Genomic DNA, 26483 nt, shown 5'->3' with positions numbered 1-26483 from the left:
ATTTACATGACTTGATGGACATAAGCCTAGAGGAAGAAGCATAGGATGAGTCTCATCATTCTGCCTTGGTTGACTGGAATGACGGTGATGACATCCAGGGGTGAAATTTGGGGGAAAAATGATTAGTACAGTACAGGTTGGGTGGGTTGAGTTTAAGTTCCCGGAGGTTCAACTAAGTGAAGGGTCTCAGAGGTAGTGTAATATTTGGATCTGGGCCTCAGTAGAGAGATCTGGGCTAGAGATAGAGTTGAGAATCTTCTCTCCATTGCTAAATGAAGTCATGAGTTTGGATGAAGTTACTCAAGAAAAGGTACAGAGAAAGATGAGCAAAGAACCCAGGAACCTATATTTAAATATATGCAAAGAGGATAGAGCTATACAGTTAAAAGATGTGGCTACACTGAGGCTTAAATAGAGTTTATTAAGAGGGGACAGAAAAATGGAGTACAGCTGAAAAGGGAGAGAAAGAAGGGGAAGGGAAAGCACTGTTCTAATTTGAACGGGGAGGGTAGTGGGTCTGCGGACCAATAATATTGCTCAGACTATATTATTGTCACTGGGGCCCCAACAGATCATACAAATCTCTCTATTCCAAAATAAGCAATTTATTGCTCCATAAACTTCTTAGAAACAATTTTCCAAGTATATACAATTTCTTCTCAAAATAATTTTATGGAATGAAGACAATGCTCACCAATTATGGTCTATGTCCCCTCAAGAAAAGAATTTTAAAAATCTTCTGCAGTACCCCCCTCCCAGTTCTGAAGTCTGAACAGGCATCATCAGCTCCTGGGTCAAAGAGATCAAAAAGAGGGGAAGAAGGCAAGACCTTGAATTGTCCTCTCCAAGCAGGAATCATCTCCTTTTATTTCTGTTTTTGGTCCAGAAATGCTCCTTCAGCTTCTTAAGACCAACTCTTCATGGCTGCCTCCTCTTTTTGCTCCCTAGGGCCAGCAAAAGACATACTCGAATCTCCCAGATAAGCCTAAAAAGGATGCCAGGGTGGGAATATGTTCTTATGGGGCCCGGGGAAGGTTATGTTTGCCCTGGTTATGGGAGATAGGGCCCAAAGTAAGATTCTTAGGTCCTGGTGTTTTGTTTTGTTTTTTTCCCCTTCCCCATACTGTCCCTCTTCACCTTCTACTTTCATATCACATTTGCTTGTCTGGATTAAAACTTGGATGGGATGGTAGAAGGGAGGCCTGAAGTTGCTTTTTGTTTTTATGCTTCAACTCTGGCAGCTATTCGGGGGCTCTTTCCTTACTTTTCCTTGCCTTACCTGGGCACAGCCTCCTGGGGAATTAAGAGGCTGAGCCCCTAGTGAGAGTAAAAAAGCAGGTTTATGCTGGTTAGAGTCCCAGGGACTCTGATCTTTCCTTACCAAGTTGCATGAATACAAAGGGAGGAAGAGCAATGACTTAACTCCTTTGGACTTTCCCTGGGGGCTCTATTTTTTCGAAGCAAGGCTGCTTTTCTTGGATGACTTGAACTTCATTAGCTTGCCAGAGATGATGAGGGCCCCAAAGCCCTGTTTATGGGAGAATGCGTAGGCAGAACGACGAGAGCCTGTATGTTTCATTTTGGTCCGGATTGGGAGATGCTCTGGCAGTCTTCTGCACTGCTGAATTCTCTTAAAAACCTATAGCCAGAGCATGGGGGACAGAGTTTTCAGACGCAGAGGCAAAGGCAAAGAGGGTTGTGAATTATATCTGGGTAGATTTCCTGTTCCACTCACTTTGTCCACGCTGATGGGCCAGAATAGCGGTTTAAGAAATCCATACCCAAGCACAGGTAATGTACAGAGGACCACGCTGAGTATAATGCTCAGCCACAGGTACGGCTGGTTCAGAACGTTCCTGGCCACACCTGTAAACAATAAGCCCAGAAGGGAAAGCCTGAAACAGAGCCTGGAGGAAGGGGTGGGGACAGGGCTGGGCGGTATGGAAGAAAGAAGTTATCGATTTGGATACAGTTTAGTCTCTTGAGAAATAATAAAAATGTGAAAGAATTGCAGTTGGGTCCTTTGTGCCCCCAAAGTCACTGTGAATTCATATGCCTTTGTCTCCCTCTAAAGGCAGGGTAGGGCAGGACAGGAGAGTGGGGTGGGTTATCAGGGAATCCTAGAGCACTGGCCTGGATAAAAAAATGGGATAGAAGCCTTTGGAGGAGAAAAATGGGTTAATGGGACAACAAGAGGTGGGAGTTAACTACATCTACATACATACTCTCTCTGCATTTTATCCTCATCAGAGTGTAGATGAGAGAGAGGGAAATTAATATGGGAGACAATAAGGCAATATGCCACAGCATGAAGGACATTGAACTGGAACCAGAAGACCTAGATTTCAGCCATTTAATTTTTAAAAATTCTAGTCTCTAAAACAGTGCTAGCAATTTTTGCCCTGCCTACTGCATAGGATACTTGTGAAGATCAAATTACATAAGAAATGTGAAAATATCTTGGGAACTCTAATAAGGTAAAATATATCCCTAGCTAGATTTTGAGTCCTTTTAGGGAAGAGACCATGTTATATTCATATCTCTATCCACAGAGCCTAGAACATAGCAATAGCTTTTCAGTAAACATTTATTAATATACTTGGCTCACCTCTCAGACCCCTGCCTGCCGAGCAGGGCCTTACCTAGGAATTCGAAGACATCAGGGAACAATAGGCACAAGCCATCACTGTACAGGAAGAATACGGTGCAAAAGTAGAAACCTAGGCTACCCCAGATGAATAAGTGGCTTATCATTGTCCAGTAGGTTGTCTGTAGGCTGATCTGAAAAGTACCCTCTTATGTGTAAAACTGTATAATCTGGGACCTGTCAGCCACCTCCCTTCTCCAATTCTGTAATGGAGGTTGCTCTCTTCCCACACTCCCTCCCTCTTACCTCCCACTCTTCCAGACAGGCTCCCCACTCAATCCCCTAACCCCACTGCCACTGGCCACACCTGCATTGTGACCACCCAGATCAAGGAGGTCTGCACCATCAGAGAGAAAGACTGGAAGTCGGAGATGTCCTTCCCATCCATTCGCTCTGAGTTGTAAGTAGTTGCCATGGGGACAAAGAACAGCACGAAGGAACTGTAGATCCCATGCATTAAACACTTCGTAAATTCTTTCTTGTTGAAATATAAGTTGTTCTGGCCTGGCTCATACAGCTCTGGGAAATGGAGGCTCCATGTTTCATTCACATCCTGGAAGCACCAGAGGGTAAGGAGAGAGCTCAGGGTCTTTCCATAGAAGGTCCCATTTCCATCAGAGTAGAGGCTTCTCCCCTCACTGAGTCTGCTGCCCGGTTGCCTGGGAGCTTCCTCATGGATTACTTGAGAAGTGGAACCAGAGAACAGAGCACTGACCACAGACCCTTCCCGAAGTCCTACTCTCTAGGCAAGGGTCTAAGTAGTGGAAGAAAGCTAGGAGAGGGTCAGGATTGTGGGAAGGACTTGGAGGCAGTTAGGATTGGGGAGGTGAGAAAGAGGGCAGTTAGGCTTTGGGGGTAGCTGGAAGGGAGGGCTGAATCTTGGGATGGGGGAGGGGTCATGAGTCTCTGGGTTGGGACATGAGTCTCTGGGTTTAAATGTTTTTTCAGTTAAATAATCTTTGTGTCAAAAGCCAGTGGAGGCAGCAGGGGAGCCAACAGGGACCAGTTAGTCCCTTGGAAGTATTCATGTTCTGTGATATTCCTCCCACTCCCATAGTTACTGGTGAACTCAAGGTGAGATGATTCTCTATGTGGATGACATTGGATCATTTTCATCTCCTAAATCTGAAACTTTGGGTAACAAAGCTTAGGCTTCAGAGGTGAAGCCCTAGAATTAGGCTGCTGAAACTATTAAACTATTAAGTAATACAAACCATCCCTCTTGCTGCTCTGAGGTTGGCAGCTACTTCATGGAGAACTTAGAGCTACTACCTTGATGGAGACTAGGAATCATGATCCCATAATATTCTATTTCAGCTACTTCATTCCTCTTTGGTGGCTCCTTTTCTAATCCATGTGCCCAGGACTAGAGGTTGGGGTGGAAGAGAAGGGAGAGGTGGGGTACCAGGACCCTCAAAGCCCAGGGACTTCTGACAGGGACAGATGGGATCCCTTAGGCTGGCTCCTATGACATAAGGCATCATAGCCACATTCCCAAGCTTGGCTTTCTGGACTCCCACCTAGGCCTGTCTGTATTGGCTTATCTCCTTCTCATTATCTCTGAACAGGTCTCTCTTTTCTTGAAACCCTTTGTTTTACCCAGTCCTGCCCCAATAACTCTATTTCCTTTCATTACTTTTATACATACCCAATTTACTGTACAGCACAATTTCCATGTTTCTCTCTACAAAGATAAAATTGACACAGGAAAACTTGGCTTTCTAAAACTGATCATTATTGTTGCTGAAGAAGGATGCTTTACTTTATCTCATGATACCTGTCCAGGTGATGAGCTCCCTTCCCTCTCTAGAAATGATTCCTTGATTCCACCAAGAGCTCGGCTCTCGATGTCTTCCTCACTCATGGGAATACTCCCCAAGGGGCCAGGGGCTTCAACCCTGACTAAGAACTTGCTGCTGGGTCTTACCTGATCAAACAGACTCATGCCCAGAACAGGGAGGGAAGTGTAGACCAGATTGTAGCAGGTGATAAACCAGGTATCGTAAACTGTCTAGAAGAATACCAAGGAGATTTTGTAGATTTCTCTCTTCTCCAAAGTCCCAGTTCCACCTCCCAAGTCCAAGACAGCTGCCTTTCCCACCACCCAACCCCACCACATTAACCTAAAGCAGGATCTGGAGTTCAGAAATCTGACTGAGAACGTTGACCCCCAGTCTATATTTGATCCTATTCTATTTGGAACCCTCGCTTCCAGGCTGGGACAAAAGGCCACATCAAGCTTTCAAGACTGACCTGGACCAATTCTACCATAACCTTCACTGCCCCTCCCTACACAGAAAGGACCCAGAGTGGCTGCTAGACAATGCTAGCTGTACCCTTGCATTCCCCAGCATTTAAACCTCTGGGTTCTTTGTCTGCTTGATGGTATGCAGTGGCTTCTGTAGCACTGAATACCTCCTATCATCAGCAAGCAGAATAGACCCAGTGACCCTTGCCCAGCTGGGTGCTCCATCCTGGGGCCTGGAGAGGGCCCATTTCCTTACTGGCCACAAGAGGTCAGCAGCAACACATACATGCACACACACCTCCCATAAACCAAACTGGCTTTGCTAGGCACTGGAGGTATACAAGTCTACTACCATCTCTGTTAACTGCTCTGCTTCCCCTGGAGGCTATGGCAAGAAAAGTGGTAGGAATCTCCCAAGATAATCATTCCTGAGGTTGGTTCTCTTGGGAATCCTTGAGACACTGCAGAAGAACTTCCCATAGTAAATGGGAGTCCTCTTAAAACATCAAAATCCATGTGTCACTTCTCCCCACTAGGGTCAGGGAGATTTCATACCCAAATGTGAATCCATCCATCAAAGTAACAATTGTGTGTGTATTGGGGGCAGGGGTAGTCAGGTGAGTGGGGAAGGAGAAGTAAAGGTACATTGTATTTCCAAGTATGGCTCCAAGTGAAGGCCACAGCTGGTCTGTCTGGTATGAACTAGACAGAGGCTCCTTGAGGCTTAGTCTGTTCCATAAAGGTGATTTAGGATGCTAAGAAAACTCCCAGATCCAGGAATTTCTCCCCATTACATATGTCTGGAAACTCTAGGTCTCAATGTCAGGGAAATGGTGAAAATAGCTTATGAGAGACTTCTGTAGGTAGGAGTCAAGACCAAATCAGAGCCAGGACAGAACAGGTATGGTTTGGAAAACTAAGGTTGGTGTAAGGTTGGGAGATGGGATCAGTATGGGGCGCAGAGTTTCATGGATGGGTGGCATCATATCATACATAGGTTGCTGAGGAGAAAAAAGGTCTGAGCTGGATGCAGTGAGGGGAGATTGGAGAAGACCCAGTTGACTTAGAATGGAGATTACCAGATGATCTCCTACCTGTGCAGAGAACCCACTGTAGAAGGCATACCAGAAGTGCACCAGGGTGAAGGTAAAGTTCTTATAAAAGAAGTAGCTGAGAAACTTGCACATGCGATTGTAAGACCAGCGGCCATGGACCAAGAGTAGACGCTGAAGGTAGCGGAACTGGGAGAAGGTGAAGTCACTGTTGAGCATGGCCTGCATCCCCTCATGGCCGCTGATGCCAACTCCAATGTGGGCAGCTGCAACGAAACCCCAGAAGCTTCTCAGCCACAGGGCTTTTTTGCTGGACTCCCAGCCTGGGAAGTATAAAGGGAAAGCTGAGATGATGCTGTACAAACCCCTTATTTTACATTTGGAAAGTGCTGTTAGTTCCAGTGCAAAATGGCACTTACATAGTGGAGTCTTTTCTCCTTAGTGGATTGCCCTTCTCCTGTGAGCTGGAAAACAGCTGCTTCTTCTGCACTTTGTTTTGAACTCTGCCACTCAAGAATGCCTGCTATGGCCAGTGCTAGAAAGGTTACCCTGCATATTCTTTGCCCCTATCTAGCTATCTGGGTTCTTTCCTACTGTCCTGATGCTTAGGCTAAAATTTCTTTTTATCTCTGGAGCCACTTAAATCAATTAAAGATATAAGATAGATATCAATCTAAAACAATATTTAATTACCTAAGTTTATCTAAGGGACTAAAATCCAATTGTATGTGATGTACATACGTTATTAGTGAGAAAAAATTCTTCGGAGGGCCTCAGGTGACTTTTTGTGGATAAAGCAAAATTTATACTTGATGGAAGATATGACTGAAGTTCTTAAAAGTCTGAATTAGTCTATGGTAATTCACCATTCTAATGGTATATGCCAAATTTACTTATTTTCTTGTATGCACCTGCTACATTGTTTAATAGGATCACTGAAACCTCGAAAGCCCTAAATACCAAAGACGTTCTAGAAACTGGGGAAGAGAGCAAGAACACTGCCTAGTATTGAACCCGAGGTAGAATATCTGCTAGTGTTTCCTGTATGGAGGAAGAGGTTGGACTAGACGACCTCTAGATTTATCCATATATCACAGACCTACGAGTTGCTGGAGGCTAACAACAGTCACCTGAGATTAAAACCAGTAAATTTCAGCCATTTGTTTCTATTGGTCTGAAGTGGTCATCTATTCTCTTCCAGCCAGAGGAGCAAAGACTGGAGCAAACAAAAGACTGTGTTCTTGGGAACACAGTCTTGGGAAGGAAAAGATCTCTGCACTGGGCCTCGCAGCCTACAGCCTTCAAAAAAGGAATAGACTATGACTCCTGCCCAGGGTTCCTTTCTGTGGGCCTTGATGCCATCTCAGAAAGATGGTATGGTAGTTGCACAGCCTGTTGTTCTGTGTGTATGTATGTGTTCTTGCAGGAGCCATGTGTACGTGTGTGTACTTATAGTCATAGCATAAGTGCATGAATCTGAAGGAGTGTGCATGCCTGTGCATATGGGCTGATGGCTGCATGTGCAACTAGGTGGGAGTGCAGATGTGGAGAAGCATGAATGGAATTGCCAGACAGTATAAATATGTAATGCACATGATAGGAGGAATGTGAGCTAGCAACACAGTATCACCCAGATCAGTTTTGCCCATGGAAGAAGGAAGGGGCAAGCCCATGACTGGGAGCTAACTGTCCCCCACCCCTCACATGCCTTTGATCATGCTGACGTCATTGGCCCCATCCCCGATGGCCAGTGTCACCATCTTCTTGTACCTCTTCACCAGCTCTACCACCTGGGCCTTCTGAAGGGGTGTCATCCGGCAGCAGATCACCCCCTTGCACATGCATGCCGTTCGCAGCAATTCCAACTCCATGTTCCCTTCCAGAGCATAGGCCTGCAGCAATAGGACACACCCAGTCTTCAGGTTGTCCAAAAAGGCTCCAGGGCAGGATCTACCCAGGCTGGTTCCCTTCCCTGTCCTTCACAGGGGAGGCATAGCTACTCCTGAGGTTTTCCACCCCTAAAGGAGGCCAAGCTCCCAAGCCAGTCCTAGGCATCCTCGCATCTGACTCAGCCTCCATTGGGAAACTGGTCAGGGTCTCTCATTGGGTCAAATCAGTTGACAGGGTATGAGACCAAGTAACTTCTTGGAGGACCTGGTTCTGCTTGCTTCCCCCCTTCCTCTAAGTGACAGGCCACATCAGTAGTGAAGAATTTGGTTAAGGAAGGAATAAGCTCTTGGCTTCCCTTTCCTCATTGACTCCTGCCTACAGAAACCCAGGGAAAGGTATCTTTCAGAAAGGGGCAGCTGAAGGGAGGGGGAATGGGGTGATTCATGGGATACAGAGGAGTCTTGAAATTTCCCTGAAGTGGGTTGGACCTAGGAAGAAAGTTCCTTGGAAGAAGAGAACAGAGTTGTAGCTCTGTGTTGCCCACCAGACTGTAGCCATTGATGACCAAGCCATAGTTGCCATTGGCTTCCTCCTCAGGCACTCTGCAGGGCATTTTGGAGTTCCTGGTGAGGTAAATGTTTATTGGGTCTGAATCCAGTAGAGACTCGGGTTTCATCTGGCCTCTTGCTGTCCTGAAAGCCAAGACTAGTATCAGAATCTGACCGGAAGCCCCAGAGCTTAGGAAGGAAAATGTGTCCTAGGATGAAAGTGAGCAAAAAGGTGCAGGGTCTCTGCAAAGCACCAGCAGGACCACAGACCCAACTGCCTCCTGACCATCCACATGCCATATTTCTCCAGCCCCCATACTCCAACTCCTTTAGCCTGAATGCTTCCTTGTAAGATTCTCTCTAATAATCTAGGGTTTTTGTTTCCCCCTCCATTTCTTCTCTGTTCCTTCTGGTGGAATGGAAGCCACACTGTGGGAAGAGATGGATGGGAAATCTTGGCACCAGGGACTGGCTGTGGTCACTCTCCCATCTGTACCTGAGTTCTTGTAGAACAGTTTCATCATCCCTGCCTTCCACCGTGAACACCTGATCCATTTCCTCCTCAAATATATTACTGGAGTAGGCAATGTTCACAGCAGTCTCTGTAGGGAAGGGGGAACAAAGGTCTCATTTTGGCTGGTGTTTATAGAAAGGGACAGGGTCTTCACAGTGTACAGTGGACTCTAACAGTGGGCTACAGAGCCCATTTGTCCACATTTGCCATGGGTGCAGTCGAAGTGCATTTTTTATGTATCAGTGGAGACCATATTCAAACATCCACATGTGACTATCTACCTGGCACAGACTTGTGAGCTACTTATCAATAACTAGGATCATTCTGGCCTTCTCTAAAAAGCTTTACCCTATTTCTTAAAGCAACTCCAGTCTGTATCCATTTCTCAAGGCAATCAGGATGTGTTTCTTTGAAAAGTACTGTGCCCATTTCTATGTTAGATTTCATGGGAGACTGAGACATGTTTGAATTGTAGTCCTTCCTTTACATCAAGAAATCTGGGAATTGGAATAAATTCATACTAAGGAAAAAATTTTTTAAAAATTTAAGTCCCGATTCCTGGCTACAAGTGGTATCAGAATTCAGAGGAGAGATAGCAATTGTCACAGAAACTTTCTTGGAGGAAAGCCTTGAAAGATGAATAAGAATGTTTAGGGGAAGGAAAAGGTATTTTAAGTGGGGAAACAACCCAGAGGCCCTAGAGTGGGAATTGGTTTGTTTGGGACATACTGAAGATAATGGTCACATTAGGATGGAGATAAGGATGTGTAGGTAGCAATAGATTATCAAAGTCTTTTTTTTCCTTTTCTTTCTTCTTTCTTTTTTTTTTGGTGGGGGGACAGAGTCTCGCTCTTTCACCCCAGGTAGAATGCAGTGGCATCATCATACCACATAGCAACCTCAAACTCCTGGGCTCCAGTGATCACCTCCTAGAGTGCTAGGATTATAGGTGTGAGCTTCCATGCCTGACCAAGATTATTAAAGTCTTGAAGGCCAGATAGAGGAGTCTGACTTTTACAATGTGAAGTCACTGTAGGACACTGAGCAGAGAAGTAACATCATAAAATTAGTATATTTGAGAAAAATTAAACTGATGGTTGTATATAGGCTATGATGAAATTAATAAGGGCAAGAGACAGATCAGTTCAGAAGTTTTTGCAGAAATACAGCCAACAGGGGATGAAGGTTGAATTAAGATGGTGGCATAGTTAAGAGCATTGTCAGATGACTTAGTGGGACACAGTAAGCCAATAAATCTTTGGGCCAATAGAAGGGGTTATAGCCAAAGACAACTTTAAAGTTTTTAGCTTGTGAGTTCCTGGATGAAAGGAGTCATGTATCATTGATTCATCTCTTTTTTTTTTTTTTTTTTTTTCTTTTTGCAGTTGTGTGTTTGTAATCATTGATTCATCTCTGTGTCTTCAATTCCTAATATAGCATCTGGCATGAAGTACATGCTCAGTAAATTATATAGAAGACTGAAAGTGAAGGTGTCCTATAAGGACTTATATGAGTTATAAGGTATTTGTCAAGAAAATGGCTAAGAGGTGGGGCACACCTGTTTTCCCAGCACCTTGGGAGGCCAAGGCAGGAGGATCACTTGAGGCCAGGAATTAGAGACCAGCCTGAGTAACATAGCGAGACCCTGTCTCAACAAAAAAAATAGAAAAATTAGCCAGACATTATGGTGCACACCTGGGAATAGTCTGGGAATAGCTGGGAATAGTCCCAGCTATTCAGGAAGCTGAAGTAGAAGGATCCATTGAGCCCAAGAATTTGAGGCTGCAGTGAGAGCTATGATGTTGCCACTGCACTCTAGCCTGGGCAACAGAGCAAGACCCTGTCTCAAAAAAAAAAAAAAAAAAAAAAAAAAAAAAAAAAAAAAAGAAAAGAAAAGAAAAGAAAGAAAAAGGAAATGGCTAAGAATAAGAAAAGAAATGACTAAAGGTAGACAGGGAATAGGACTGATCAGACAAGGATATCTCCTTTACCTTGCTTATCTCCAGTTAAAAGCCACAGTTTAATTTTGGCTTTGTTCAGGATCATGATCGTCTCAGGCACTCCATCTTGCAGCTTGTCTTCTATGGCTGTGGCCCCTAACAGCTTCCAAAAGAGACATCAGTGAGTGAGGAAAAGGGATAAAGTCACAGTGTTTAATGCTACCCAGCAGCTGAATTGATACCTCAGCCTTCTCTTTAATAAGCTGGCTCTTTCCTGCAAGAGTATCCCAGTGGCATAAAACTCAGCATACTCTGCCTTTTGATACACACAGCTTTTCAAACATACACAGAAATCAAATTCAGAAACTGAATATTAAGGACCAGAGAAGGAAGAGACTTGCCCAAGTCATATATGAAGCTCTGTGCCACTGCTAAACCATCTGTTTCTCAACACACCTTCACTTCTCACTTCTTTATAGCACACTTCCTGGCTCCAACAGTGGTGGTTCCCAGATGAAGGATCCTCATATCCCACTCCAATTTTTCCTTCAACCCCTCCAGGGCTTGGGTGTCCTTCATTTGTTTGTACCCACAGGGGCCCTCTAAGGCTTTTTCCCACACTAGACTAAAAGAATCTAGGTCCAATACCATGCTTTCTTTCTATAATATACCCATCACCACAGTGACGGTCACCAGGCCTGAGCTGAGGAACTGACAGATGATGGAACTGCTAACTAATTTCTGCTAAACCTCTAGAATGACAGTCTAGAAATACTACCACAGAACTGACTGGTATCAGTAATTTCTCTTTTTATAGCTGAGCCAGCCTATAATCAGTCTGTTAAAAACTTTGAGGTCATCCTTAACTGCTCCTTTGCTCATGCCCTTTAATCCAATCAATCAGCAAATTCTTTTGTTCTACCTTTAAAAAATACACAGAATTTGACCATTCCTCACCACTTCTATCTGGTCCAAACCATCACCATCTCTCACCTGTACTACTGCAACTACCTTTTAATCGGTCCTGATTATTCCATCAGTTGGTTCTGGGTTATCTAATCTGTGCATTACTCAGATCCTAATTTCTCCCAGATTACTTAGCTTCTGTGAGCAGCTTTGAGATAAGAAACACTGCCAGAAAGATAGAAGTTACAACCAGTGCATTTTTTCATTGTGGAGTCAGAAGATCCAGGATATATTGAATCAGCTTGGATTCTAGTATCCAGCCTCCCTGGCACAAAGCTATGGCGCTTTCATGCCAAGCCCGCCTGCTCTCTCTCTCAGAGAAAGCCTGCACGTATCCATCCACTGGAAGCCACGCTCAGAGCCCTTGCTCAGTCTGCCAACCGCACCCCCACCCCTGAGTCTGTCCCTTGCTTCCTCACACTAACCATCAAGTCTTTTTCGATCTCCTCATAGACAGCTGATAATCTGTCTTCCCGATCTTCCAAAGACAGGCAGGCTTCACTGTGCTGCTTGCTCCAGGTCTGAAAGACTTCATAATCCAACTCTCGGTAGGCCACCATGAGGGTGCGAAGGCCGTCAATGGCATAATCCTGGAAGACGCGTGTGTGTGCAGTGAGTGGGCCTGGGCTGGGGTAACGCTGAGTTAAGGGAGTGGCAGGCTGACCCCACAGGCCCTGTCTGCCTGCAAAATAGGGTTTCATGATTAGTACCATGGAGCTAGTTCCAAGCCTGAGCAGAAAGCAACTGTTGCACTTTCTCAGCAAGATGTCTTAAGTATGAGGCCAGTATAGCTGGAAGGTGGGGAGTACTTCTGAGATAGAGAAGGTTCTAGCTTTTAGTAGTTAGAGAATTTGCTGTATGACTCTGGGAAAAAGCAAGTCCAGGTTTATTTCTTGTAAAACTGGGATAATAATTCACCTCTTACAGAGAGGATAATGATGAACATCATATGAGAATGAAGGGAACAATAAAGTAAAAAGGAGTTATTATAAAAAGCATTACTATATTTTACAAGCACACATTCATTTTAATTTTCTTCTCTCCCTTCCTTCTTTTATCAAATATTCAATGAGTATCTTACACAGCACATACTTGTGGACTTGTCTACAGCTGGCTGGCTCAAGTTGATTACCCACAGCCAGCAGTGTTAATGAGGCCACAGCAGAATTGCTCTCTGGGTGAGTTACGATCTTTTTTGCCCCTCTGCCACTGATATATCCTAACTAACCACAGCTAACTATCTTGCAGGAGGACACTTTTGTCATAAGGAGGGATGAGTGAGAATGTGGGTGGTTCAGGGCAGAACTCATATCCATCTAAGGGTGGTTTAGAAACAGATTGTGTGTATTGAGAACTGCACATGAATAACAATCCTACATAATCACTGCTACAATGAGCTGCAAAATAATTCACTTCGAAATTACAAGAGGAAATGGAAACGGAATTTGCTCTTAGTTCCTTGTGCAACTCCTGAGTGTTTGAACTAGCTGTCAGATGAAATTAACACAAGACATTACACGTAGGGAATGCCATCTCTTAAACCTCTGTACTGCTGGCAGCCTAAGAAGCCCCAGGAAAGATCTCAGGAGGCTTCCTAAGAAGAAAGTGATAGTAGTAGAATTTGGTTTTTCATAGGATACAGATAAGAGGACCTGATAATCTTAACAATATGACGGATTCATTAATCCATTCAACATATAATTTAGCAGCATATGTTAACATTATCCTTTGTCCCTACTTGTATGTTTTTCTTTTATCTTAGTACTGGGATGGGCAAATTAGGGCCTGGGAGCCAAATTCTGCCTCCAACTGTTTTTGTGCGACCTGTCTCAGCAGGCCTGGAGCTGTGCTTCTGTATGAGTGGGTTGTTGGCGCTTGACTCCCATAGGTTTGTCATCAGTGGTTAATAGACTGTAGTGCAGTTAGCCAATTATAATGTGTGTTGAGGTTGGTAACAGGAAGCATAGCAAAAGATCTGAAACAGTTTTACGTTCCCCTTTGAAGCCAGTCTGTGAAAATGCTATAAGAAAAGGTATCCTGATTCATGTGTTCTGAATTAAATGATAAGAGACTAGTCTATAAAAAATACTGTGGCCTCTGGGAACCAGTATAACACATAAGAGCTGACTGAGGGGCGGAGCAAGATGGCGGACGAGAAACACCGCAGACAGAGCGTCTCTGCAAAAAAGTCAGTTTCTAGAAGAAATTAGAAGAAAGAAGCAAGCAGACGAGCATACATCAGCTGAGGGTTGGAAGGAGGGCTACCATAGACTACGGGAGACTCCACGGGAGGTGGTTACGAGGAAAACTGGAAGCAGAGACCTCTCAAGGAGCTTGAAGACCAGTGGCAATGGTAGGTGGAGCAGTTAACTTTCCTCTCCCTTGCATCTCGGACTGCTGGTGGGCTCCCCAGCAGGAGGAGAGACCTGTGGATACCAGGCCAGAGACGGCCACTACCAGTGAGTGGAAAACCTGTAGTGGATGCAGTACTAGGCTCCCAACTCCCTCGGGGCACCTCCATGTGCACAGATCCAAGCTGCGTGGCAGGCGCCATATTGCTCCATTCTCCCCTCCCTAACTGCAGCTGCAGAGGGAGAAAATATAGCCTCCAGTAGGAGGCATCACCAGCGAACGGGACCTTCCCTTGTGGGGCCCTTCAGCTGACTGAGGGGTACTCAGACTGTGAGCTCCCTACCTGCCAACCCTCCCAGGTGCTGCTAGAAACACATCTAACCTGCAAGGATGCAGTTAGACTAAAGGTAAAGGGGTGGAGAACAATATTTCAAGCAAACAGAAGCCAAAAGAAAGCTGGCGTGGTGGTGCTGACTACAGATAAGTTAGTTTTTAAATCAACAAAAGTAATAAAAGACAAAGAAGGTCACTATATAATGGTGAAGGGCGCAGTTCAACAAGAAGACATAACAATTTTAAATATATATGCACCCAACCTTGGTTCACCCAGATTCATAGAGCAAACTCTATTTGATCCAAACAAATGGATAAACAACAACACCATAATAGTCGGAGACTTTAACACCCCACTGACAGCACAGGACAGATCCTCCAAACAGAAAATCAACAAAGAAATAATGGACTTAAGTGGAACTCTAGAACAAATGGGCCTGACTGACATTTACAGGACATTCTACCCCCAAACCACTGAATATACGTTCTTCTCATCAGCTCATGGGGTCATTCTCTGAGATAGACAATATCTTAGGACACAAGGCATGTCTCAAACAATTTAAAAAAATAGAAATTATATCATGTATCTTTTCAGATCACAATGGAATAAAAGTAGAAATCATCCCTAACAGGAACTCTCATTTCTACACAAAGTCATAGAAACTAAACAACCTTCTGCTGAATGATCACTTCATAAATGAGGAAATCAAGATGGAAATCAAAAGATTCTTTGAACTAAATGACAAAGGAGACACAAGTTATCAAAACCTGTCGGACACAGCTAAAGCAGTCCTGAGAGGAAAGTTTATTTCCCAAAATGCCTATATCCAAAAGTCTAAAAGATCACAAATAGACAACCTAATGAATCATCTCAAAGAGCTAGAAAAAGAAGAACAGACCAACCCCAAACCCAGCAGAAGAAGTGAAATCATTAAGATCAAATCAAAACTAAACGAAATTGACAACAGGGAAACCATACAGAAGATTAATAAAACAAAAAGTTGGTTCTTTGAAACAATAAGCAAAATTGACACACCTTTGGCTAGACTAACGAAAAGCAGAAAAGAAAAATCTCTAATAAGCTCCGTCAGAAACAATAAGGGAGAAATTACAACAGATGTCACAGAGATACAAGATATAATTCATGAATACTACAAAAACCTCTATGCACACAAACTGGAAAATGTGGAGGAAATGGACAATTTCTTAGAAACACACAGCCTCCCTAGGCTCAACCAGGAAGAAATAGAATTCCTGAACAGACCAATATCAAGTACTGAAATTGAAACAGCAATAAAAAACCTTCCTAAAAAGAAAAGTACTGGACCAGATGGTTTCACACCTGAATTTTACCACACCTACAAGGAAGAACTGGTGCCTATCCTGCAGAAATTATTCCACAACATCGAGAAGGATGGAATACTCCCCAATACATTTTACGAAGCGAACATACCCTGATACCAAAACCAGGAAAGGATGGAACAAAAAAAGAAAACTATAGACCAATATCCCTTATGAATAAAGATGCAAAAATTCTCAACAAAATCCTAGCCAATCGAATCTAGGTGCTTGTCAAGAAAATAATCCATCCAAGTGGGCTTCATCCCAGGGATGCAGGGATGGTGCAACATACGCAAATCTATAAATGTAATTCACCATATAAACAGAAGCAAAAACAAAGACCATATGATCCTCTCAACAGACGCAGAAAAAGCATTCGACAAAATTCAACACCCTTTTATGATGGAACGCTCAACAAAATAGGCATAGATGGGGCTTACCTAAAAATGATACAAGCCATATATGACAAACCCACAGCCAATATCATACTGAATGGGGAAAAATTGAAAGCATTCCCACTTAGAACTGGAATAAGACAAGGTTGCCCACTATCTCCACTTCTATTCAACATAGTGCTGGAAGTCCTCGCTACAGCAATCAGACAAGAGAGCTGAATTAAGGACGTCCAAATGAGAGCAGAAGAGATCAAACTCTCACTCTTTGCTTATGACATAATATTATACCTAGAAAACGCCAAGAATTCAATCAAGAGACTCCTTGAATTGATAAATGAATTTGGTAAAGTTTCAGGATACAAAATCAATATACAGAAATCAGAGGCATTCATATACGTCAACAATAGTCAAAGTGAGAACCAAATCAAAGACTCAATTCCCTTCAAAATAGCAACAAAAAAATAAAGTACCTTGGAATATATTTAACTAAGGAGGTAAAAGACCTCCTCAAGGAGAACTATGAAACACTGAAGAAGGAAACAGCAGAGGACATAAACAGATGGAAGAATATACCATGCTCATGGGTCGGCAGAATCAACATTGTTGAAATGTCTATATTACCCAAAGTGACCTAAAGAGTCAATGCAATCCTTATCAAAATACCATCATCATTTTTCACAGATATAGAAAAAATAATCTTGCGCTTCATATGGAACCAGAGAAGATCCCGTATAGCAAAATCAATCCTAGGCAATAAAAACAAAATAGAAGGTATCAATTTACCAGACTTCAAACTATACTACAAGGCTATAGTCATTAAAACAGCTTGTGACTGGCACAAGAACAGGACATTGACCAGTGGAACAGAACAGAGAACCTAGATATAAAACCATTGTCATATAGCCAACTAATCTTCGACAAAGCAGACAAAAACATACACTGGGGAAAAGAATCCTTATTCAATAAATGGTGCTGGGAAAACTGGATAGTCACATGTAGAGAACTGAAACAAGACCCACACCTTTCACCTCTCACAAAAATCAACTCACTCTGGGTAACAGACTTGAACCTTAGGTGTGAAACTATTAGAATTCTAGAGGAAAATGTTGGAAATACTCTCCCTAGACATTGGCCTAGGCAAAGAATTTATGCAGAAGACCCCAAAGGCAATCACAGCAGCAACAAAAATAAACAAATGGGAGCGGATCAAATTAAAAAGCTTCTGCACAGCCAAAGAAACTGTCAAGAGAGCAAACAGACAATCCACAGAATGGGAGAAAATTTTTGCAAGCTACACATCTGATAAGGGGTTGATTAACTAGAATCTATTTAGAACTCAGGAAAATCAGCCAGAAAAAATCAAACAACCCCATCAAAAAATGGGCAAAGGACATGAACAGAAAATTCTCAAAAGAAGACACAATAATGGACAACAAACATGAAAAAATGCTCAACATCTCTAATCATCAGGGAAATGCAAATCAAAACCACAATGAGATATCACTTAACTCCAGTGAGAATGGCCTTTATCAAAAAGTCCCCAAACAATAAATGCTGGCATGGATGAGGAGAGATAGGAACGCTCCTACACTGTTGGTGGGACTGCAAACTAGTTCAACCTCTGTGGAAAGCAATATGGAGATACCTTAAAGCGATACAAGTAGATCTATCATTTGATCCAACAATCCCACTACTGGGCATCTACCCAAAAGATCAAATGACACTCTACAAAAAAGACACCTGCACTCAAATGTTTATAGCACCACAATTCACAATTGCAAATCTGTGGAAACAACCCAAGTGCCCATCAATTCATGAGTGGATTAATAAAATGCGGTATATGTATACCATGGAGTACTACTCAGCTTTAAGAAACAATGGTGATATAGTACCTCTTGTATATTCCTGGATACAGCTGGAATCCATTCTACTAAGTGAAGTATCTCAAGAATGGAAAAACAAGCACCACATGTACTCACCAGCAAATTGGTATTAACAGATCAACACCTAAGTGGACATATAGGAATAACATTTATTAGGTGTGGGGCGGGTGGGAGGAGGGGATGGGTATATACAAACATAATGAGTGAGATGTGCAACATTTGGAGGATGGTCATGCTTGAAGCTCTGACTCGAGAGGGGAGGAGGGACTTGGGCAATATACATAACCTTAACACTTGTACCCCCAGAATACGCTAAAAAAAAAAAAAGACATAAGAGCTGTCTCGTGTGGGACACTTGACTGACTTATTTTTTTTTAACTTGAGATACAATTTATATACTATAATATTCACCCTTTTAAAGTGTACAATTCAGTGGACTTTTAAAACATTTGTGTAACTATTATCATTATCAAATTTCAAGACATTTTTATCACCCCAAAAAGAAACCCTGTACCCATTAGCAGTCATTCGCATTTTCCCCTACCCTCTGACAACCACTAATTTGCTTTCTGTCTCTGTAGATTTGCCTAGTCTGGACATTTCATATAAATGGAATCATATAATACGTGGCTTTTTGTGACCGGCTTCTTCCATTTAGCATAACATTTTCAAAGTTCATGCATGTTGGAGCATGTATCAGTACTTCCTTATTGTCAAATAATATTCTATTATGCAGATAAATCACATTTTATTTATCCTTTCATCTGTTGATAGACATCTGGGTTGTTTTAACTTTTTGGCCATTATTAATAATGCTGCTATGAACATGTGTGCACATGTTTTTGTGTGGATGTATAATTTTACTTTCCTGGGAAATATACCTAGGAAATTGCTAGGTCATATGATAACATTAGGCTTAATTTTTTTTTATTTCATCATATTATGGAGGTACAAATATTGTTAGGGTTACAAATATTGCCCCTGCCCCCCTCCCTTCCCCTGATGTGTCCAATCCCCCGGTGGTGTGCATTGCACACGTTATGGAAGCATACATCCCTTTCCTCAATTTTTTTTTTTTTTTTTGAGACAGAGTCTTGCTTTGTTGCCCAGGCTAGAGTGAGTGCTGTGGCGTCAGCCTAGCTCACAGCAACCTCAAACTCCTGGGCTCAAGCAACCCTTCGGCCTCAGCCACCCTAGTAGCTGGGACTACAGGCATGTGCCACCGTGCCCGGCTAATTTTTTTTCTCTATATTGGCCAATTAATTCTATATAGTTGGCCAATTAATTTCTTTCTGTTTATAGTAGAGATGGGGGTCTCACTCTTGCTCAGGCTGGTTTCAAACTCCTGACCTCGAGCAATCTGCCCGCCTTGGCCTCCCAGAGTGCTAGGATTACAGGCGTAAGCCACTGCGCCCAGCCTAGGCTTAATTTTTAAAGGAAATGCCAGACTGTTTTCCAAAATAGCTGTGCCATTTTACTTTCCTATTAGCAATATATGAGGGTTAAAATTTCTCTACATGCTTGCCCATACGTTATTATTATCCATATTTTTATTTTAGCCATCCTAGGGGTGTAAAGTGGTATTTTGGCTCATCTTTTTATTTTTTGTAGAGAATAGATCTTGCTATGTTGCCCAGGCTGGTCTTGAACTCCTGGCCTCAAGTGATCCTCTTGCCTCGGCCTCCCAAAGTGCTGAGATTACAGGTATTAACCACCATACCTGGCCTATTTTTTTAAAATTTATTTTTTTAGAGACAAAGCTCTGTTGAGCAGGCTGGAGTATGCATCATCATAGGTCACTGCAGACTCGAACTCCTGAGCTCAAGTGATCCTCCTGCCTCAGCCTCCTGAGTAGCTAGAACTACAGGTGCGTGCCACCACACCTGGCTAATTTTTAAATATTTATTTGTGTACAGACAGGGTTTCACTATGTTAGCCCAGTTTGGTTTTGAACTCCTAGCCTTAAGTGATCCTCCTGCCTTGTTCTCCCAAAGTGCTGGGATTACAGGCGTAAGCCATTGTGCCCAGCCAATTTACTTCTTTTATAAAATATATTTGTGACTGTGACCTGTCCCCATTCCTATTCTGTCCCCTGTTTTCTCTCTAATCCCCCGACCCTTTGTATATCCAGATTTAGGGGTAGAAAACCCAGAGAGCATGGATCTGGGTTATTCTTCTTGTGCCAGCATGCTGGAGCCTTTTTGATACATCCCAAATCCTAGAGGGTGGAAGCTGGCTAGGATAGGGAGTGGGGAGGTCTCCCTGAGGATTCTAATCCTGTGGACAACAGAGAGAGGTATCAAACAGGCCAGGCCTGGTGCTGTCTGCTCCATATCCTAAAGGCAGTCTGTTCTCATCATGGCTGGTGGGATGAGGCCTCCCACATCAGCAGGCTCTATTCTGAAGCATAGAGCTTCTGATCATGGAAACTCCTGAGCCAACAATCATGGAATTATTCTGATTGTTGTAAGTGTTCCTGTAGACATAATTCTCATCATACCTCTGGGGTCCTGTCCCACCCAACTCTTTGGCATAAATGGCAATGTGGTCAATGAGAAACTCACAGATACTTACCTTGTAAGTATCTCACAGAATGAGATAGTTTATTCTTTCACTAATTAAAGAGACACAGACACTATTATACATCCACATAGAAACACACTAACACAAGGACACATACGTGGACATATATCCAGATACAGAGAACCACCCATAGCCTCCCTCTCCTGCAGCCTAAACACTTACATCCAAATGGTCCATGGTCACATCATTGAGGGACCTACAGGATGGATGAAGTAGCTCACAAATGATGGTGTCTGCACCCTTGCAGAACAACATTACCCGATCTTCAGGTGTCCGCACTAAAGGTAAGAAAATTAAGCAAAGTAACCATAGAGGCCTATTGTTACAAGAACTTGTCTGGGCCACTGAGGGATGGCAGGAGGCTGTTCCCCGTGACATTTGTTTCTGATACCTTTGGAGGCTAAGCACTTAATGGGTGGGCACACAGGATGAATGATACGGTGAGGGCTGGCAAGAGTGGGAGAGGAACTTATAGAACCAGTTCCTCCATGGTTCACTATCAGCTATGGAAGATTTGGATGTAGAATCACATCTAGTGTCTCAGTTCCAGGCTCACACCTAGTAAGGCCCAAGGATGAAAAATGACCTTCTCCCTCTTTAGTCTGATGGCCAAACTAATTGAGAGAGCAAGACAGGATGAATTACCCCTATCTTGTCTGTTCCTATTTCTTTTTTTTTTTTATTTCGGCATATTATGGGGGTACAGATTTTAAGGTTTCAACAAGTGCCCCTTCCCCCCTCCCCTGTTCCTATTTCTTATTCTGTGTTCAGGTTTTATAAATTTATTCTCTGTCCTTATCTTGGCTTTGAGGGTACTGACAAGTCACTACCCAGGAAGACTACAGAAGGGACTTAGCATATAGTAGAAAGCCCTCATATATGCATGAGAAAAAAGTTAAAGTATATGTGAGAGAGAAAGTAGGAATGGTTCTGTGTATTTGAGACACAGTACCTGTGAGAAGGCATGTGAGTGGGAGAAAGCATTTGCGTGTAGAAAAAAGAGAAAGGCAACATGTGACTGTATAAGAAGGACAAAGAAGGGGAGAGGGCTAGGAGGGGCACCCACCAATAACAGACATCCGCTTGCGCACATTGTTGAAGTCCAAAATAGCTAGCAGTTGATAGACTCTGGTTTGCCCCATTTCGACCACCGTGACTGTCTCAGATGTGCGGGAACGGAATACAAAGCCAAAGTTCCTGGCAGCGGTGACCAGGGCACCTTCATCTGGTGATTGGGCCTGGTACACCAGCATACCTGACGGAAGAGAAGAGGGCAACCAGACCCCACAGAGATGAGTAGCTGAAGTCCACCCAGAAGTGACACTGTCTTCTAATGGCTTACATAAAGATGGAGCCCAGAAGTTTTTTAAAAACTTCCTCACAAGCCTGGCCCTAAAAGGCCAGCTTGCATAGAACTTGTCAGTCTTTTTTCCTTTCCTTTATTTTCAACTCATTTCACAGGCCTGAGTGGGACTAGCAAGTTACATGGTACATGCAATGTATACAAACAAACAGAACAGGCAGTTACTCTGTAATTTTAGTGGGTAAAGATGGTTCAGTCAGCATGCTAAAAATGCAGGTTCCTGGGCCCCGCCCAAATTTACTGGATCCATAATCACAAAATATCTGGGAGGAGGGCCTAAGAAATTGAATTTAAAATGTTTTTTTCTATTTTAATAGATCTGGGGGTACAAGTTGAATTCCGTTACATGTATACATTATATAGTGGTAGAGTCTGACCTTTCAGTGTACTCATTACCCCAGCACTGTACACTGTACCCCAGAGATATTTTCTCATTCCTCCCCCCTCCCACCCTTCTCCTTGTGAGTTTTCAAGGTCTATTATACCAAGAAATGGCATTTCTAAACAAATCTCCTGGGTGATTCTCATGCAGGTAGTCCTGTATAAGTGCTCCTGCATGAGACTGACCACTGTTTAATAAACACTGCTATAAGATAATAAGATTAATGGTTTGGTTAACAATTAAAAATACATATGAATGAGTGTTGTCATCTTTGAAACTCACCCTGGGAAACAAAATGACTCACTTTGTTGAATCAGTCTTTCAATCCGATATTACTCAAGGTTTTTTTGGAATTCTTCTGCTTGAATATTATCACAATTTGAGGTATACTTTAGATTAGTTCTCTTCTCAAGATCAATTTGGTTTTTAAAACAGTTATGCATCATCAGAGTCTTATACTTGTGAATAAGGTGGTGAGGAGTCTAATTTTAGGTCAGACCTAAGATATGACTACTGAACAATTGAGACTATTTTCTTGTGTGTTTCCCACTCTGTAACTCAAGGCAGTAAACAAAGAGGAGAACTGCTTCAAATAATAGCAGCTTGTTGGAATGGCAGACCTTAGAAGCACGTGGTGGGTGGGAGCCCAATGGTCAGGAGATATGAGCTTTGGGTTCTCATCTCTGCCCTTTTAACTATATGATTTTAAGCAAGTAACTTAACACATTAACTGACACAGTAGAAAAAATTTTTTCCTTGGGGGCACAGTGTTTTATTATGAGAATGGAATAAAACCTTCAAAATCAAAATGACCCTTTCTAATTTAATGAAAAATTTGTCATTTTTTATTGTTTTCTTTGCCTGAGTTACATGCAACTTGAAAAATAGTTCATGCGGCTCCGAAGGTAAAGAGACGTGTGGGTTACATATGCTTCACGAGGCCCTGGGCTCAAAACTAGCGTGAGTTAAATACAACTCATGTGACAATTAATGTGTTAATCTCTTTTAGCTTCGATTTTCTTCTCTGTAAAACTAGGGTCATCTTTCTTATACTGCCTGCCTCAAAGGTCTGACGTGAAGACTGCAGGAGATAACACAAATGAAAGCAATTTGTAAACCTGTAACATGACACACAAATAGAGGGTGTCATTACTGGTAGTATTAAGATTATATTGACATTAAAGAATGTGATTCATTTGGTTGGCTAAATTCTTGTTTGTTAAGAAAAACAAAGTCTTCTTAGTTTATAATCAGTCATTTCTCATTTAGTGTCTTTAAAAAGATTTGGATAAATTAATGAATGACATAGCCATATTTGGTTACTAAAGAAACTAGGACATGCGGGGATACTTTTAAATTGTGAAGTGACAGGAGGACAGCAACTCATCCTTTAGGAAGTCTTGTCAGAGATAGTGAGGCTGATCTTGAGGACAAGTCAGATGGACTTGACAGACCATCACAGAGTCTCAAGATCAGAAGCTCCCTAGATAGCACCTAGTTTGATTCCTATTCAATGAATGAATCTCCTTTTAAACAAAAGGGTTGTTTTGTACTTGACTATCTCTAATGCCTGGGACCTCATTACTTACTTTGCTCATTACTACATATCTATTTAATTGCTGGACAATGCTACGTATTAGAAAGTTCTTTCTTAGATTAAGCCATTACAAATCACATCAAACCACCCCCACCTTTAATTAGTCTAGCTTCCACGACACACTCTTGGTCCATGAGGCCTCAGGCCTCTCCTCACCTTCCACTTTTTCTTCTGACATCACAGTATGACACAATGAGAGTGAGAGGAAAAACAAGTGCACCCAGTAATCTCCTTTTTTCAGTGCTTCTACCAAAGTCTTGTCATAAAAGGAAAACTTAGGATCAGCTAGTTTGTTGTCGGAGAAGTCGATCTTTTCTATCTGGAACACAGAAGCCAGAACAAACTTCTCAGCAGCAACTTGACACTTCATAGAGGTCAGTCTGGAGACAATTTCTGGAATGTGATGAGAACTCTCAGGAAGATGGGAAGGGAAATCAAGGTGAAAGAAGGAGACCCTGTGCTGGTTCCTAAGGCCCGTGCAGCTCTGACCTAGACCAGCCATTTACTTGAGCCAGAAAAGATCCTTCCAACAGGAGATAAGCTGAGCACTGCTCAGCAGACCCTTCTTGTTCCCCTTTCACTCTAGCTTTCTGAATGATTAATGCCCACCTTCAGACTCTACTCTTCCAAGTGCCAAATCCATGATAATCAAACCTGAGGGGTAACTGCCCCCTATTTGAAAGTAGTGTGTGGAAAGAGTCTTGTTTCTAGTTATCCTTTGCCTGATTTTGGATACCGAGAAGGGAACAGAGTCCTAGGTACAGTGGTGTCCTTGTGTTGCCTTATTCCTCTCTAGCCTCACAAAGGTTTGAAGAGGTCTAGAGCAGACAAGAAATTCCATATGACAAGGAATTTTCAGTACATGCTATTGTTCACAGACTTAATTGTGCTTGACCTGTCAGCATACCTGACCCTTCCTGCCTCTAACACTCATGGTCACTCACCTTGCTGCTTGTGTTCCTATTTTAGTCCTTGCCTTGATCTTGGGACTTAATATGCACTAACCATTTTCCTGGCTATGACCTTGGCTCCTTTAGCCATTGATTCTCACTCTCCATTTCAGCTAGGCTGCTTGCAGCCACCTTCGGTAAACACTTATTCAGGCTCATCTTTGCCCTGAGATTTATCCCCACCCTGGAGTCCAATGTTATTAACACATTTTTTCCAGCCCATACCAGAACTTTCAAGGATCTTTCTTTAGTTCTCTGTATATGTGGCGCTACCTGAGCTGGGACCCCATATGTCAAGTACAGACACTATTGTCCTGTTTGGTGCTCTGTTGGAGAAAGGGAGTTTGTAGTGAGCTATATTCACTCTTTTCGATGTCTCATCTAGAGGGAATTTTGTCACAGCAGTGAGAATGTATGGTCAGGTACAGAGCCAAGCCCTAGACATGGCCAGCCATAGAGTTATGAGTTCTGGGAAGTTCATGGGTTCAGTAATTTAAGATAATCCATTGCTCAGCATATATACTCTGAGGCCTTTCTAGAATTAAGCTCTTATACTGGCACATTCATGGAAACTAGAAGCTGGTGTGTGATGACAGATAAGGCTGGAGAGGGAGGCATGAGACAGATCCTGCATTACCATCTTATTTGTACAGGGTGTCATAGCGATTTTCCATTGGAAGTGACACAACTAGATTTGTGTCACAGAAAGTCCTCTGGTAGCAACATGGAGAATATATTGGAACTAGTGAGATGAGAGGCAGAGAGACCAGTTAAGAGGCCATTCAGTGATTCACAAGGGAAATGATGAAGTAGTGACAATAAATATTAAATTAAAAGGATAGATTTGAAAATACAGGGAACTAGAACTGACAGGACATGGATAGGAGGAAGAAAAGAGAAGACAAGTTAGGAATAATTTTACATTTCCTAAATGGGCCCCTGGATAGACAGTGATACTGTTCACTGAGATAGAATATCCAGCAGAAGACAGTTTTTGACACATTGAATTGAAGATACCCAAAGGACATACAGGTAGTAATGAAAGCAGGCAGTTGCATATATAGTTTCAAAGCGAGCGAGAGAGAGAGATGCAAGCTAGTTTCTGATCTCCCCTTCCAGATAAGTAATGGCTGGATACAGGACTGAGGAAGGGCTGGCTTGGATCTGAGAGGTAGCACTCACAGATAACTTTGAAATCAAAAGCCAGACAACCAGTTAAGCAAGGCTGAAAGGCAAATCCAGGTACTGGACAAAAGGATGGAAACTGAGAATGACAGAAGAGAGGAAGTGGAGAATAGAGGGTAGAAGATTGTAACTGAAGAAATTCTTTGAGTTGCCATGATATAGCTATAGGACAGTTTTTATAGGATGTCTTTAGCCTTGGCCATGGATGGGAGGGAGCTATCAAGGTTTCCTTGAAGAGATGGATTTTGAAGGTCATCAGTAAGCAGGTAGTAGTTAAAGGCATGTGAATACATGAGATTATCTGGGGAGACTAT

General features: G+C 42.7%; 1 protein-coding gene across 1 annotated transcript in view; it reads right to left on the bottom strand.

The window, feature by feature from the left end:
* Positions 1-571: 571 nt before the first annotated feature.
* LOC105874315 (phospholipid-transporting ATPase FetA-like) overlaps positions 572-26483 on the bottom strand; it is a 46402-nt gene continuing 20490 nt past the window's right edge. Inside the window, exons 7-20 of the mRNA XM_012770045.3 lie at positions 24191-24353; positions 21759-21947; positions 20855-20970; positions 12231-12395; positions 10891-11002; positions 8882-8987; positions 8382-8529; positions 7656-7839; positions 5990-6213; positions 4575-4658; positions 2955-3200; positions 2643-2781; positions 1736-1866; positions 572-1639 (exon numbers count right to left, since the gene is read on the bottom strand). Of these exons, the coding sequence (XP_012625499.2) occupies positions 1448-1639; positions 1736-1866; positions 2643-2781; positions 2955-3200; positions 4575-4658; positions 5990-6213; positions 7656-7839; positions 8382-8529; positions 8882-8987; positions 10891-11002; positions 12231-12395; positions 20855-20970; positions 21759-21947; positions 24191-24353 (2199 nt within the window). The 3' untranslated portion in view covers positions 572-1447. The remainder of the gene's footprint in view (positions 1640-1735; positions 1867-2642; positions 2782-2954; positions 3201-4574; positions 4659-5989; positions 6214-7655; positions 7840-8381; positions 8530-8881; positions 8988-10890; positions 11003-12230; positions 12396-20854; positions 20971-21758; positions 21948-24190; positions 24354-26483) is intronic.

This window comes from Microcebus murinus, chromosome 12 (genome assembly GCF_040939455.1).
Source record: "Microcebus murinus isolate Inina chromosome 12, M.murinus_Inina_mat1.0, whole genome shotgun sequence".
Taxonomy (NCBI): domain Eukaryota; kingdom Metazoa; phylum Chordata; class Mammalia; order Primates; family Cheirogaleidae; genus Microcebus; species Microcebus murinus.
Note: the sequence above shows the minus strand (reverse complement) of the source record. Positions and strands in the feature narration are given on the sequence as shown.